At 34.6% G+C, this 16,107-nt stretch overlaps 1 protein-coding gene across 1 annotated transcript; it reads left to right on the forward strand.

Annotated features, from left to right (window-relative positions):
- The first annotated feature begins 2,345 nt into the window (after positions 1 to 2,345).
- Positions 2,346 to 8,292, forward strand: LOC116115877 (putative glucose-6-phosphate 1-epimerase). The gene is made up of 11 exons (XM_031401999.1): positions 2,346 to 2,359; positions 2,674 to 2,786; positions 2,890 to 2,987; positions 3,395 to 3,469; positions 4,777 to 4,833; positions 4,929 to 5,089; positions 5,405 to 5,545; positions 6,903 to 7,005; positions 7,121 to 7,220; positions 7,671 to 7,920; positions 8,132 to 8,292. The coding sequence occupies exons 1-10, from the start codon at positions 2,346 to 2,348 to the stop codon at positions 7,883 to 7,885; spliced, it is 1,077 nt and encodes a 358-aa protein (XP_031257859.1). The 3' UTR covers positions 7,886 to 7,920; positions 8,132 to 8,292.
- The last annotated feature ends 7,815 nt before the right edge of the window (positions 8,293 to 16,107 follow it).

Here is a 16,107-nt window from a genome sequence, read left to right on the forward strand (position 1 = left end):
TTATATAGACATGAGGAAAAAAAAAAAAAACAATTTATATTTCTGGTCCTTTATGTAATTAAAGTTTCAGTTTATATTCTCAGTTATAATTTTGTGTTAACTGTTTTTACTAGATTTCTTTCTTTGACTCGTTTTTTTTTTTTTTTTTGGTAAATATATTCCCATTTTTGCTTGGGATTGTTAGAGACATGTTGAAAATTGGGCATCTTTAGTATAATGCATTGTTTTAAAACCCGGCCCGGCCCGGTCGGTTGAACCGGTTTAATCAGGACCCGGTAGCTTCAACGGGTCGCGTTTAACTTTTCCTATTCACCCCAAAACCCTAAGATTTGGGAGATGATCGACGAACAATCGACGATCGAAAGGTTAGGGCTTTTGAAGACTAAGTTCCGGTGAATGCAATGGTGGTGACGGCGTTGATTTCCGGTGAGTAAATCGATCGAAAATTGAACAAACGTGGCAGCGGCAACGATAGGATTTTTTCGGCGATTGGCGAGGCTAACGGGGGTGGGGTGAGGTGGGTTTTGGTCGAGAGGAATAGGGGAGTAATTCTTGGGTGATGGGGAGGTTTGTCGGCGCTGGCGTGGATGAGATCTGACCTAGAATACCCATGCCGACGTCGGTGAGATCTGGCCGAAATCGAACCTATTTTGGCCAGAGCTTGGGTAGATTTTAATGGAAATGGGCTTAAGGGGCGATTGGGGTTGCATCTGGGGTGTCGCCGTTGCCGATTAGTCTCTGGTCGATTTTCATTTGGGGTGTGTTTGATAAAGTTCAAACATGTAGGGACATGGAGGTAATTTCTAGGGGTGTATTTGTTGAGTTTTAAATTTTTTTGTCAACTAGTTTGACCAACTGGTTAAACGGGTCAACCCGGGACCTGGAAACTTTATCGGCTTTCACCCCGGGTTGGGCTTTAAAACATTGGTATAATGATTGATTCAAATAAGAGTAAACGACATGTTTCCACCCAAGGTTTGGTGACATGACAAGTTTTCATCCCTGGTTTCATAAATTCTAGATTCTCAACCCTTAAACCAACACCATTACGATTTTTAGGTTTTGATAGGTGAGGAGAGTGTTATTACCATATTGTCCTTGACAAATAAATTAATAGATTACTTTTATAACCCCCAATTAATAGAATTAGAAAAATAACCCTTATCACGCCCACAACACCTATGAGCAACAGTCGTCCCTTGCCATTCCGACCTGTTCCAGCATTGTTTGGACCTCTTGACTCCATTACCTTACTCCTCTCAACCTACACATCAAAATCGTTGTCACCCTTATCTCATTGAGCCACCATCCGTTGATCATCACCTTTTTTGGTTCATGTGCTTCCAAGTTTTTTTATTGAACCCCAATTACTCGTCGATTGTTGGAATCACGCTGTTTAGGGTTTTGTCCGATTGTTGCGACTTTCCACCCAAATTTTGGTCGCTCCTTGCATTGGAAATCTTTCCTAACACCACCAATTGCATCATCGACTCCTCCCAACCAAAGCCCCATCAACCTTGACGATGGTTGCTCACCGTTTGTCGTTTGCTACCTCCCTTAGGCTTTTGCGAATTTGTTGATTTTTAGGTTCGATTGGAGTTTGACTTTGATGATTGCAGGTTGATTGGATTTGTTTTGAATCGGCATTGGAGATCGGGAATCTTGAATTGGCACAGGCTAACAGATAGAGAATTTTTTAAATTTCTATCATGAATTCTTTCATTTAAAATATGTTGCTTTTTGCAATGATCCTTATAAATACTTTCTGTAATTCCTTGACAATTTTATCTCTGTAATTGAGGGCAATGTACTTTTGCATCATGCAGAGTAATGTATGATACTGGTCAAAGTGAACATTAAAAACCCATCCAGTAACTGCAAATTTGTTACATATAAAGATTTTGCACCTTTTTTATGCAGCTGTAATTCTTATTTCCCTTATTTGGTTTTTTGTAGCAACTAAAATATTACATTTTCAGATAAAATTATGACAGATGAATAATAGAACATATGCAACAATGATTCTATAGCTGAGATAGGGGGGAGTTTTTATGAATGCTGATCAGTTTAGGTGTCATCTTCATTAACCTTTTTTCTTTTAATTTTTTGTCATATAATTTTCACTCTTGTATTTATGATCTTTGATATCAACAACACAAAAATTTGTATGAACTCAATTGCTTTAATTTAAATCTTTATAATTCTAAGGTTTCATGACCTTTACTTCATGATCTATGATGGATGCTTTTGTGCAGAAAATGTTTTATCTCTTTAGACATTATATAAAACATAGATCAGATATATCTTTAGGAAGAGAAATGAGTCTGAAAGTGATAGCTTAGGCAATGGGGAGAGAACTGTGTGTTAGAGGTGGGCAGTAGTGCACCAGTGGTGGCGTAGAGAATGGTACAGATGGTTACCAACAAAAAAAATGTGTATTTCAGATTATTATGAACTTAATATTTTGCTATAAAAAAGAACCATTAGAATTTTAATTTGTAATTGTCAGGGGTTTTATAAAAAAAATTTGTCTAAATTCATGTTTGAATTCTACTCGGGCCCTCTCATAGTCAATGGTAGAGATGACCTAACTTTGTATATAGTTTTTGTCATTGATGTTTACTTTGCCAACCTACTCATGTTGCAATTCTTTTATTGTATTATCTTTTTTAGTGAAGTGCGGGTAGAAGGATTAGAGACACTGGATTATCTGGACAACTTGAAGGGTAAAGAGCGATTTACTGAACAAGGGGATGCAATAACATTTGAATCAGAAGTTAGTGTCCGTTCTAACTGCTTGAACAAGGGGATGCAATAACATTACTCTTCTTTTAGTTCTGTTCTTGTTTCTGTTGTCATTAATTGCGGATACTTATTTTTTCGGTAAAGGTAGACAAGATATATCTGAGTACACCTACAAAAATTGCTATCTGGACCATGAGAGGAAGCGTACTTTGTGTTGCGGAAGGATGGACTTCCAGATGCTGGTGAGTTAGCAAGGGCCATATGGTTCATCAGTTTCTCAGTTTCCTTGAATGTATTTATGCATGCAAATTAGATCACAGTGAGGAGAAAAAAATTTCATGGTTAAAAAAGGAAGGGCAATGTTAGATTGATAGCTACCTTCATTATATACAATTCTACTAAAAAGGAAATGGGTGCACTATGGTGAGCTAATAAATCATGCAGGGATATGACAAATATTGTGATGTTGATGAATGTAGTGTAATGCCCCAAACTGCGTTATATGATTATAAATGGTTTGACAAACAAATACCTCTGCATTACTGGAAATCTTATGTCATATCTCAATTCCTATCTTCTTTGGTTCTAATTTAGTGTCTGAAGTTTGTTGCACATTCTTGTGAAACACTGTGGCTTTGGTCAAATACAGGTATATCTCTACGGAGGACAAGTAACATCTTGGAAGAATGAATATGGAGAAGAATTGCTTTTTGTTAGTAGCAAGGTACTTCTATACATAGAACCTGCTCAGTTTTAACAACCAAAATGAAATTATAAATTTAGCTTTGGTATAATGCTCTAGCTGTTGTGATAAGGAATAGTTTTACTTGTTCCTGTTCTGTATACTATTTAGGTAATGAATGTTAGACTAACTTCTTAAGAAAACAAGTGGTAGAAATTATTTACGAGATACATTGTGATATCATGCACGTGTACAAAAGTTAATGCAGCTGATGTGTTAGTGATTACCTACTTTTTTGGGAAACAGATATGACATCTACTTGTTCACAAGGTTTGAATTGGTTAACTAAATTAAGCCACAAGGACTCACCTCTAACACACTGCTTATGTGCCCATGTGCCCTTCTGATCTTAATGTGTAAATATGTAGACGCAAGCATGAAAGCTCTTGATTTAGTGACATTACATGATTGCAGTTATTAATTATTTTAATTTATAGTGTAGGATAACCACCGGAGGTTCATTACATAGTTAGACTCAAAAAAAGTATAGGATTGACTAAAAGGGATAGAGTATTAGATTTGTTATTTTTCCCATTCTACATCTCTTTATAGTTACATCTCTATGTAGTTGCCTTTTATCAGCTTTTCATTTTTTTTTCTTTGATATTTTTGCATCCACATACTGGAGGAATTTATAATTTATTCGATTAACATGAACATTCATTTTAGCTCACTTGCTGCCTGCCTTGATGTGCATATCTCTGCAAGGCATCTAATTTGTATGCCCTATCGTATCCAGAACTCTAGGTTGCCATTTGACTGCAGAAGTAACTATAAACATATTATATGGGCGTATGCTACAAATGATGATGTCTTTACTTTTACCTCTCTCTTGCAATAAGAAAGATTGAAATTTGTACACTTATGAAAGTAACTTTTCAAAAGTGAACAAGGTCCACTAAAGAAGGTTTATCCTGTGAAATTAGAAAATCAATCCAAAACAATTTCAAGGAATGCCCAAAAACATTGACCAAACAAAAAGCCAGCTATAAACACGCTGCAGTAAAAATCTATACTCAAATCACCATATATCAAAATATTCAAAAACTCCATCTCAATTTTAGTCACCATGTATCAAACAATTCTCTCACATGGAAAAAGAAGAAAAAGAAGCTCTATTGTAATGGTTATTTATTAATGTAGTTTAGTGTTGCACGAATGTATTAGGATGGTGTTCAGTATATGATCACTGGCATCAATTGCTAGGAAAGATATCTGCTGAATTTTACATCATAGTAGAAACTCTACTATATTTTTTATCTTTTGTAACATATATTGAACCTTTTCAGGCTACTTTTAAACTTCCAAAGGCTATTCGTGGAGGTATTCCAATCTGCTTTCCTCAAGTATGTGCTTCACTTAACTATGTATTTATTTTTTCAATTTCTTTATTTTATTTATTTTTTTACTTTCCACTTGATGTGTAGTTTTCTATCTGCAGTTTGGAAGTCATGGTTCTCTGGAACAACATGGATTTGCAAGGAACAGGATGTGGAGCATTGATGATGATCCCCCGCCATTTCCAACAAATACTTCCAACAGGGCCTTCATTGATTTAATCCTTAAGCACTCTGAAGAAGATGCAAAGATCTGGCCTCACAGGTGCATAACTCAAATTTGAAAGTTACAAATCAATTCAGTTTGAATATATAGAAATTTGTTTTTAGGCTTCTTGCATATTCATTTATGTTTCTTAAATGATTTATGTGATGTAGGGAATTAAGTTCATCTATTCCTGCCTATGGAAAATGTGTGTTTTCATGGAATAATTATCTATTATATGAAGTGAATTGAGAGCTTGAAAAACATTTTAATTGTGTGTATGCGTATGCTTGTAGATACACATATATCTTTATACTTTTGCATTCTGCTTCTGTGTTTAAGTGTTGAAATGTGATAGGTGACCACTATTTGCAGATATGAGTTTCGCCTGAGGATAACCCTTGGACCTGGAGGAGATTTGATGTTGACTTCTCGCATTCGAAATACAAACACTGATGGAAAATCATTTGCGTTTACATTTGCCTATCACACCTATTTTGCTGTTTCAGATATCAGGTTTTCTAATGGCTTTTCTTTTTACCTATCTTTTGATTTTTTTTTTTTCTCAAGTCATTTTAATATATTGCAGAGTGGTTGAAATTGTCATTTACATCCTGCTATATGTTTTGCTTTTCAAAATGATGAATGTTTTCAATGGTCTTGATCTTTAATTAATGTCATGAATTTCTGCCCCATCTTTATGGTTAGAAATATTGTTAATTATTTGGTGTTTATATCTAGATATATGAATTGATAAGTTTTGTGGGAAATCAAAATATGGGTAGAGGTTGTCAAAAGCAGTAAGGTGGATGCTATTTTTTGACAACATAATGCTAAAATATAGAGAATTTTTTAAATTTCTATCATGAATTCTCTTTCATTTAAAATATGTTGCTTTTTGCAATGATCCTTTATAGATACTTTCTGTAATTTCCTTGACAATTTTATCTCTGTAACTTGAGGGTAATGTGCTTTTTGCATCATGCAGAGTACTGTATAATACTGGTCAAAATGAACATTAAAAACCCATCCAGTAACTGCAAATTTGTTACATATAAAGATTTTTGCACCTTTTTTATGCAGCTGTAATTCTTATTTTCCCTTACTTTTGGTTTTTATTGTAGCAACTAAAATATTACATTTTCAGATAAAATTATGACAGTATGACTCATGAATGAACATATGCAACAATGATTCTATAGCTGAGATAGGGGGGAGTTTTCTTATGAATGCTGACTCGGTTTTAGGTGTCATCTTCATTAACCTTTTTTCTTTTAATTTTTTGTCATATAATTTTCACTCTTGTATTTATGATCTTTGATATCAACAACCACAAAAATTTGTATGAACTCAATTGCTTTAATTTAAATCTTTCTATGATTCTAAGGTTTCATGACCTTTACTTCATGATCTATGATGGATGCTTTTGTGCAGAAAATGTTTTATCTCTTTAGACTTATATATAAACATAGATCAGATATATCTTTAGGAAGAGAAATGAGTCTGAAAGTGATAGCTTAGGCAATGTGGAGAGAACTGTGTGTTAGAGGTGGGCAGTAGTGCACCAGTGGTGGCTAGAGAATGGTACAGATGGTTACCAAGGAAAAAAAAAAAAAAATGTTGTATTTCGGATTATTAATTGAACTTAATATTTTTTGCTATAAAAAAGAATCCATTAGAATTTTAATTTGTAATTGTCAGGGGTTTTATAAAAAAAAATTTGTCTAAATTCATGTTTGAATTCTACTCGGGCCCTCTCATAGTCAATGGTAGAGATGACCTAACTTTGTATATAGTTTTTGTCAATTGATGATGTACTTTGCCAACCTAACTTCCATGTTGCAATTTCTTTTTATTGTTTTATTTTTTTTAGTGAAGTGCGGGTAGAAGGATTAGAGACACTGGATTATCTGGACAACTTGAAGGGTAAAGAGCGATTTACTGAACAAGGGGATGCAATAACATTTGAATCAGAAGTTAGTGTCCGTTCTAACTGCTTGAACAAGGGGATGCAATAACATTACTCTTCCTTTTTAGTTCTGTTTTTTGTTTCTGTTGTCATTAATTGTGGTACTTATTTTTTTGGTAAAGGTAGACAAGATATATCTGAGTACACCTACAAAAATTGCTATTCTGGACCATGAGAGGAAGCGTACTTTTGTGTTGCGGAAAGATGGACTTCCAGATGCTGGTGAGTTAGCAAGGGCCACATGGTTCATCAGTTTCTCAGTTCTCCTTGAATGTATTTATGCATGCAAGTTAGATCACAGTGAGGAGACAAAATATTTCATGGTTAAAAAAGGAAGGGCAATGTTAGATTGATATGCTACCTTCATTATATACAATTTCTTACTAAAAAGGAAATGGGTGCACTACTGGTGAGCTAATAAATCATGCAGGGATATGACAAATTATTGCTGATGTTTTTGATGAATGTTAGTGTAATGCCCCAAACTGCGTTATCATGATTATAAATGGTTTGACAAACAAATACCTCTGCATTACTGGAACTCTTATGTCTTATCTCAATTTTTTTCCTACTCTTTCTTTTGGTTCTAATTTAGTGTCTGAAGTTTGTTGCACATTCTTGTGAAACACCGTTGCTTCTAGTGGCAGTTCATGTATTTCTTTTCCTCTGCAGTGGTCTGGAATCCATGGGATAAGAAAGCAAAGGCAATGACTGACTTTGGTGATGAAGAGTACAAACATATGCTGTGTGTAGAAGCCGCATGTGTGGAAAAGCCAATTGTGCTGAAACCTGGTGAAGAGTGGAGAGGAAGACAGGAGATCTCTACTGTTCCTTCGAGCTACTGTAGTGGACAACTCGATCCAAAAAAAGTATTCCAAAGTGATTAAATTATGGGGTTCTTAGTGGCGCGTTCCACCTACAGGTACTTTACTGACACTGAACGTTATAATTACACCTGTTTGTATGAATTTGTTGTATAAACAAAACAATTTATGAAAAATGAGGTTGCATGTCGTTTCTTGAGGTTAGAACTTGATATGTCTTTCTCTACTAACCATACTAATTCCTGCTTTCATGGAATCTTAATATCGAGGTTGAAATATGTTTGTTTCGAATGTCAAAATTTACTATAGGTACTTGTTTGGCATCATGCATCTCGTTGCAATCAGGGGATTCTTGCCAGGTTTTTTTTGGAAGGCAGAGTTCTAAGGGAAAGTCAAAAAAAGAGGCAGTTAAGAAAGAGGTCTTTAGTATATTGTAAATGTCTTGGCCTTCTACCTACTGAAGAAGAAAATGAAGAAGAGAAGAATGATAAGCATTTAGGTTATATATATATATATTTCTTTTCTTTTCTTTTTCATTTAAATGATTAAAATTGAAAATTATTGTCTTTTAGTTTAGATATTTATTGTCTATTTTTTTGTTCTTTGTGAAATGGTGGGAATTTTACCTCTGGTGAAGCATTTAGACATGAGGAAAAAAAAAAAAAAAAAAACAATTTATATTTCTGGTCCTATATGTAATTAAAGTTTGCAGTTTATATTTTCAATTAAAATTTTGTGTTAACTGTTTTTACCAGATTTCTTTCTTTAACTCGTTTTTTTCTTTTTTCAATTTTTTTTTTGGTAAATAAATTCCCATTTTTGCTTGGGATTGTCAGAGACATGCTGAAAGTTGGGCATCTTTAGTATAATGATTGATTCATATATCAGTTCCCACCCAAGGTTTGGTGACATGGCAAGTTTCCATCCTTGATTTTATAAATTCTAGATTTTAGACCCTTAAACCAACACCATTATCGATTTTTAGGTTTTGACACAGGTGTGGAGAGTGTTATTACTATATTGTCCTGGACAAATAAATTAATAAATTATTTTTATAACCCCTAATTAATAGAATTATAAAAATAACCCTTATCACACCCACAACACCTGTGAGCAACGGTCGCCTCTTGCCATTTCGACCTGTTTCGACATTGTTTGAACCTCTTGACTCCATCATCGTACTCCTCTCAACCTATACATCAAAGCCCTTGTCACCCCTATCTCATAGGGCCACTAATCGTTAACCATCACCCTCTTTTGGTCCATGTGCTTCCAAGTCTTTTTTGATTGATCCCGACGTTGAAAATTGGCCCTAACCCCACTTTTCTCTCCACCAGCACCTCGAACCTCAATTGCTTGTCGATTGTCGGAATCACGCTGTTAGGGTTTTGTGTGATTGTGGCGGCTTTCCACCCAAATTTCGGTCGCTCCTTGCATTGGAAATCTTTCCTAACACCACCAATTGCATCATCGACTCCTCCCAACCAAAGCCCCATCAACCTTGACGATGGTTGCTCACCGTTTGTCGTTTGCTACCTCCCTTAGGCTTTTGCGAATTTGTTGATTTTTAGGTTCGATTGGAGTTTGACTTTGATGATTGCAGGTTGATTGGATTTGTTTTGAATCGGCATTGGAGATCGGGAATCTTGAATTGGCACACCACTTGTTTGACAAAAGGCCAAGCCAATTCGGCCAGTGCCTTCCCTTAGAGCCCAACAGCGTCGATGACGTTGAAATTAGACTAGATTTACTTGAGATGACAATCGTGCATGTGTGGGATTTGTTTTAGATTTAATACAGAGCAAATGACCACTTTATTTTTTAACTGTTATATTAAACGATATTCTATTAATTTAAGGATGGAAATATGAAATTGATAAAACTAGGGGTAGAAACTTGTCAATTCGACAAACCTCGGTGGGAATATGTCGGCGTGCTCTTCAAATAAAAATAAAGTGAATTTGGATTAAAAAAAAATTAGTAATTATTATACAATGATAGCTGGTTTCAAGATTTGGGACATAATGGTTTAGTGTGGGTAAAAGATCAGACAGGATGAAATATGTTTCCCATTTAAAATTTGTCAATACTTACCATTTATTAATACGAAGATAACAAGAAAGAGCCAAAAAAAAATATTATAAATAAATAAACTCATACTGTATCGGGGCTAGGACAACTATAACCTTGTGCCATCAAGTCCAGTCATAAACACAACAATAGAATTTGTGGTTGATGGAACTGACTAATTATGAACTATGTTGTGAGAGAAAATTTATAAAAAGAGGTTTTAAGTGTAGCATTTTCTACAAATTATTCTATTCAACAAAATTCTTCTTACCCAAGAAAATATCATAAAGCAATGCCTCCTTTGATGGAAGCTACCATATATAAGCAGCAATTTTAATGGGATTTTCTTAAAAATTTTCGTTAACATAGTTTGGTTGATCAAATATTAATTCTATTATAAACTATTATTTTATCATATTAAACACAATCAATTTTCATCTTAAATATCAATATTCCCTTCCACAAAAAGTAAATTTTTTTTTTTTTTTTTTTTTTTGTATCTTTAGAGCATCATAAATTCATAATAGCTTAAGGGTGCGTTTGGTTGGAGGTTATATAAGATTATTGAGGTAATGTCATCTTATATTACTTTATTATTATGTTTGGTTGTTAAGTAATATAATATTCTGATAATCTTCCAATACCAATAATAGTTACTGTTGGTAATATTGAAAGTAATCTGATTACCTCAATTTTCTTAAATAGTGTAAGATTACTTGATAATCTTATTTTTGTTATAATTTTACCCCTTATTAATAAAATTTTTGGACAATAATACCCTTATTTTAAAATCAATTTACATTAATCTACAATTACAATTTAGCCTTGTTTAATTAAGTTTTTGAACAATAATACCCTTATATTTAAAACAAATTGCAGACCACCACTACTGGTAACTGGCCAACCACCTCTAGAAGTCATCGAGAGTCACCAGGAGTTGCCGATATGGTCGGAAACAACCAGATTGGCAACTCCTAGATACTCCTAGCGATTTCCAACAACTCTAGGCGATGGTCGGTGATGGTGGCTGGCGGCAGAAGGCGGTGGCCGACGGTGCTAGTTAACGACCAACAATGGCTTGGGGTGATTTTGTTATAAATTAAAGTTTTATATAAGCTAGGGTGTTTTAGCTAAATCTGAAATGTTGGGGGTTAAAAAAAATTATTTAAAAATTAATAATAAAAATAATAATATATTAATATTTAAAAATGAGGGTAATTTAGTAATTTAAATAACATACCGACCAATTTATTTCTCCCAACCAAACATATTAATATAACATGCCCACCAATTTATTCTTCCCAACCAAACATTTTAATATAACATACCCACCAACTCTTTCAAACTAACCAAACACATTTCCCTAAAGATTCCTAGTAATTTTCAAGGTAATCTAACTTTCCATTAATATAACAATCCTAGTAATCTAACATTCTCTGAATCAAACACACCCTAAAAAGATATAAAAAAATTACATTTTTAACCCCTTGCAAATAGAAGATGGGGTCTAACTAAATACAAAATAAATGGGGGTTAAAAACACTGTCCAACATTAAAATATCAAGCCCGGCCCGTGGTCTGTTTCGCTATTTGTGCAGGTTTGGCCCATAATAATTCGGGTCCGGCCCGTTACACATGCATCTTCCATATCAAAAAATGAAAAATAAAAGATAAAAAAAAGAGGCGGAGAGAGAGAGAATCACAGGAAGATGAAGAAAAAGGGTTCGTATTGTTTCTTCAAAATCTTCTGATTCAATAAAAACCCACAATAATTCTTCTGTTTTACCCCAAAATATAAGGCTTCCAAATGATATAAGAATTCAAGCAAAATTCTAGAGAGAGAAAGCAAAGAGGAAGAAGGAAAAAAGAAAGGAGCTTAACTTAATGCAAGAGAAGAAGAAGCTACAAGTTGGAATTTTTCTTGCCCTTTCTTGAGCTCCGAACAGGTCAGCCCGTCGATTTTCTCTCTCTAGAATCTCTGTTATATCAAACCTTCATGTTTGATTGCAAAAACCTGAGCTTTAAGCGTTAGTTCTTGACGTATTGTGATCCATGTAAATTTTTTGTTCTACTTTTAGATTCATTATATGAATAAGAAGAGAGGGTTTTTGGTAGGTTTAGATTGAGGTTATTTTTGTCAACATGGGCTTGGTTCAGTTTGTAAATATGGCTATGGGTTGGCACTGTTGAATTGGAATTTGAAATTTTGTTGAAAAGATTATTTTTTTAGGGTTTGGTTTTGGCATTGATGGGTTTTGTTAGAGTTAGTAGTGAGTACAATTTGAATATGAGCGGGATTGGTTTTTTGGACCTGAAAAGAAAAAGTCCAAAAACTCTGATTTAGTCGGGTTTGGGTGAAGGGAAGTGTAATTTAGTAGTTTGTGAGTGGTTATCTATGGGTTCTTTGTGGTGAGAAATGCATCGGCCTCAGCTGCACTCGCGGCTCAATCTTGCTGAGCTGAAAGCTCAATTAGTAAAGAGACTTGGGTCGGATAGGTCAAAGCTGTATTTTTTTTATTTGAATAAGTTGTTGAGTTTGAAGCTAAGTAAAGTTGAGTTCAATAAGCTCTGTTTGAGGGTTATTGGGAGAGAGAATGTTACGCTTCATAATCAATTAATACGTTCAATTTTGAAAAATGCTTGTAATGCAAAAGTTCCACCTTCTGGATCAACTCAAGATGGTGATGGTCTTGGATTTACCGGTGATGGGTATCAACAAAATGGGGATGTTTTGTTGTCTTCTCCTTGGGGGGCACAATCGGGAATCTCTAATGGGAAGGTAGAATTTTCTCGGCAATCAACGATTACAGGTAATAATATAGTTTTAGAAAATGGAGATTTGGGTCATGAAATACTGAAGCCGTTGCAGCATCATCAAGTTGTCTCCAAGAAAACAAACAATGAAGGGGAAATTGAGCTTTGTCACCCTGCCAAAGAAAAAGCATCTGCAGATGGTTTACCATCTGTAGATAGCAATGAACAGAGTGAAGTATTAGTTGGAGATGGTATAGAGTTATCCACTAGAAGTTCAATTCAAGCACCACTTGGAATACCACTTTGCTCGTTTAGTGTGGGTGGAGCCCGCCAGGCATCACATTTAGCAAGCATTGGTAGATGCTTTAGCTCCTATGATACTGGTGGACTGCTCAACACTGAGACACTGAAGGAACGCATGCAACAGATTGCTGCAGCAGAAGGCCTTGAAGATGTATCAATGGACTGTGCTAATTTGTTGAACATTGGGCTGGATATATACTTGAAGAGGTTGATCAGGTCTTCTATTGAACCGGTAGGAGCAAGATGTGGGCATGACTTGATGGCAAAAAATATAAGCAAGTACCATAATCACGCAAAGCATAGTGGTGTCATCCCAGGTTATCACTTTCACATGCAAAGTAACAGTAGGCCGTTGGAAGAAATGCGTGAACATAGACATAATCTCCTGACATCTTTGCTAGACTTCAAGGTTGCCATGTGGCTGAAACCACAGCAGCTTGGAGAAGACTGGCCATTGATCCTTGAGAAAATTTGTACACGTTCGCTCAAAGAATAAAGTTTCTAGACCAAACTTTGATGCCTTCTAGGTGTTATTAATTTAACATTTACTGCTCCGAAGTGTCTCCAAAAGGAAACAGCTTTGCTTGAGTACCATTGAAGCAGTGGGTGCTCTCGCATGGCTTTGTTTAATGAGTTTGCTGCCATCATGATAAAAATCTTCTCCAAACAAGAATGAAGATCACAGTAGGGTATTCTCCCTTATAGCTTGTACTCCTTCAGAATTGCAGAATACCACACTTGACAGCAACCAATCAAAAGGGATGGGAAAGAAAGAAAACCCATGTTTGGTTGCCTTGTTGTATCAGTAGTATAGTTTTGTTTCAGTTACTGCATATGTTCATCTTTTTCTGTAACTTATAGCTAATGATTAGTAAATCTAGAAACAGTTTTGCAGGAATAATTTGTCTAGCATAGTAGGAAGGTAAAATTGCATAATGTAAAAATTCCTGTGTGTATGTGTTTTAAACAGTTAGAACTGGTTTGGATCTGACTATCTACAAGTTATGACCAATTGGCTATTCTTGATGATTTAGTTTGAACTCTTTAGTGAATGTGCAACTTATCTTAGAATTGATATTATATCTTTGGTGGTTTATGTGGGAATCTGACAAATATTTGTTTTGATTGTACAATATTCACTTAGTCACTGTTTGCTCTGGATCTGTAACCTTTGAAACATTTTTTTTCTTTTTGTAGCCTGCCTTCTTGAGGATGACTAAACATCATATAAACTAACAGGGACAGTATCACCATGGAACGTTTACTTTTTAAAATTCCAAATTTAGGAAAATTAATTTTGGTTGTAAAAGGACCTCAAATGATCTATACTTCATTACTAATAAGGAAGACTTTGTTGTTTTCTTCCATGAGTTAAAACTTACTGTCACCTTCTTCAGTCACTACGCTAAATTTAAGATAAAGATTTCATATTGAATGCAATCTCCATTTCGAACTTACATTAGTACCCATATATCATAAACTCTTGCTTAGGCCAAAGTGCCTTGTAAATTCAAGATGATTGCTTGGGCCTTTTCTTTACTGAAATCAATTTAGGTAATGTTATTCAAACAAGGTTTCGAAACTGGTATCTTCCCCTCTATTGTTGTGTATCATGCTAAAGAAATATGAAAAGTGTTGATCACCTTTTCTTGTACTGTAGTTTTTCTTTAAGTTTATGGTATAAACTTATCCTGGAGCAAAAATTAAAGTGAGTCATTCCATCCTCTTGTAGTTCCTTTCTTTTAGAACACTTATATGGCTTTGGTAAAGGAGAAAAGGCCATGGAGTTGTGCTATTTTGGTTACTTTCTAGATGATTTGGCAAGAAAGAATTAGAAGGATTTTAGAAGAAAGATGTGAAGAAGTATACATATTTTGTGGGAGAAAGTCCATTTACTTGCTTCTCTTTGGGCATTGATCACAAAAGCATTTTGAGATATTTCTTGTTTTTTTATTTGTTCACTTAAACTGGGAAGGAGTTAATTTTGTGTTATTGGCGTAGTGTGTGTGTTATTTTGTGTATTTATTTAAGTAAATGGATATATGATTGTTTTATATCATGTTACACATTTATATTACTATTACAAGCATACCGGGTTGTTCCCTTGTGTATAATTGGGATGGAATAGGAGGGATTTTGAAGGGATTGAATAGGGCTGCAACCCTTAGGATATGTTTTTACAGTTATTTGTATGTAAAAGTCTTTATCCTCTTCTCATTTCTTATTTATTTTTGTCAAAGACTTTTTAGACGAAGTGCATTTTGTTATCTATATTTTTGCATTCTTTCCTTTTCGTTTAGGTGATTTCTCTTTCACGCATGAGATTTGGGTTGCATTAATGTACTTTATGGAAAAAAGAATATTCACTTTCCATCTACTAAATAAATTTAAATTTGAAGTTTCTTTAGACGGCAGGAAGAAGCACAATAAGCAAGAGATGTATGAAATAGAAGATAGATGTCGGGGCATTAGAGTTAAATGAATTCTTCACACTTACTAATCAATTTCAAGATCTGTCTCTCTCCTTTTCTCGTCTGAAAAGATGAGGGCTTCAGCATATGGTAAAATATCCTTCTCATGTCTGATAGTCGGATTTATGAGCTGGATTATTCAAATTCAGTACTGATTTTACTATTTTGGATTTACTAATTTTAGTTTGGAGGATTTCTGACTGCAGTTACAGGAAGAGAGAAAGAGTGACTGGAAGATCAATATCATATAATTGTCTCCAAATGAATTGGGTAGTCGGTTAGATCTCATGAAATAGAGAAAAAGTCTGGAGATCAGTCTCCCTCAAACCAACCTTAAAGAGGTTATATTTACATTGGACTATGCATAAGCTCTTTTTCTCTTTCTTCCCAACTACTGTATGAATTTTCAATTATGGTTTTGTTTGTTATCATTGTGGATGATTGCACTTTGAAGGTTATAATTTTTTTTTTTATTGCTTCATTGTTTTGCACTGCATAGATTAAAGAATCTGAATGTTGGAACTTTAGGACAGCCCCTTGTAATATCAGCTCTTCTCTCTTTCTCTCTTGAATCTAGCTAGTTTTTTATTCTTATTGAGTTGTATCCTTTCTGTTATAGCTTCAGTACTATTGTGAAGCCCTTACTTATCAGTTTAAGTTCGGATAGGTAGTTAAGCATTTTCATAT

This window comes from Pistacia vera, unplaced genomic scaffold (assembly GCF_008641045.1).
Source record: "Pistacia vera cultivar Batoury unplaced genomic scaffold, PisVer_v2 Contig755, whole genome shotgun sequence".
NCBI classification, from domain to species: domain Eukaryota; kingdom Viridiplantae; phylum Streptophyta; class Magnoliopsida; order Sapindales; family Anacardiaceae; genus Pistacia; species Pistacia vera.

Bases quoted from the DNA above. Each gene is read 5' to 3' on its own strand.
- LOC116115877 (XM_031401999.1), top strand. The intron at 5,546-6,902 runs GTTTTCTAATGG...TATTTTTTTTAG, and splicing joins TTTGCTGTTTCAGATATCAG to TGAAGTGCGGGTAGAAGGAT. The intron at 7,221-7,670 runs GTGAGTTAGCAA...TTTCCTCTGCAG, and splicing joins AGATGGACTTCCAGATGCTG to TGGTCTGGAATCCATGGGAT.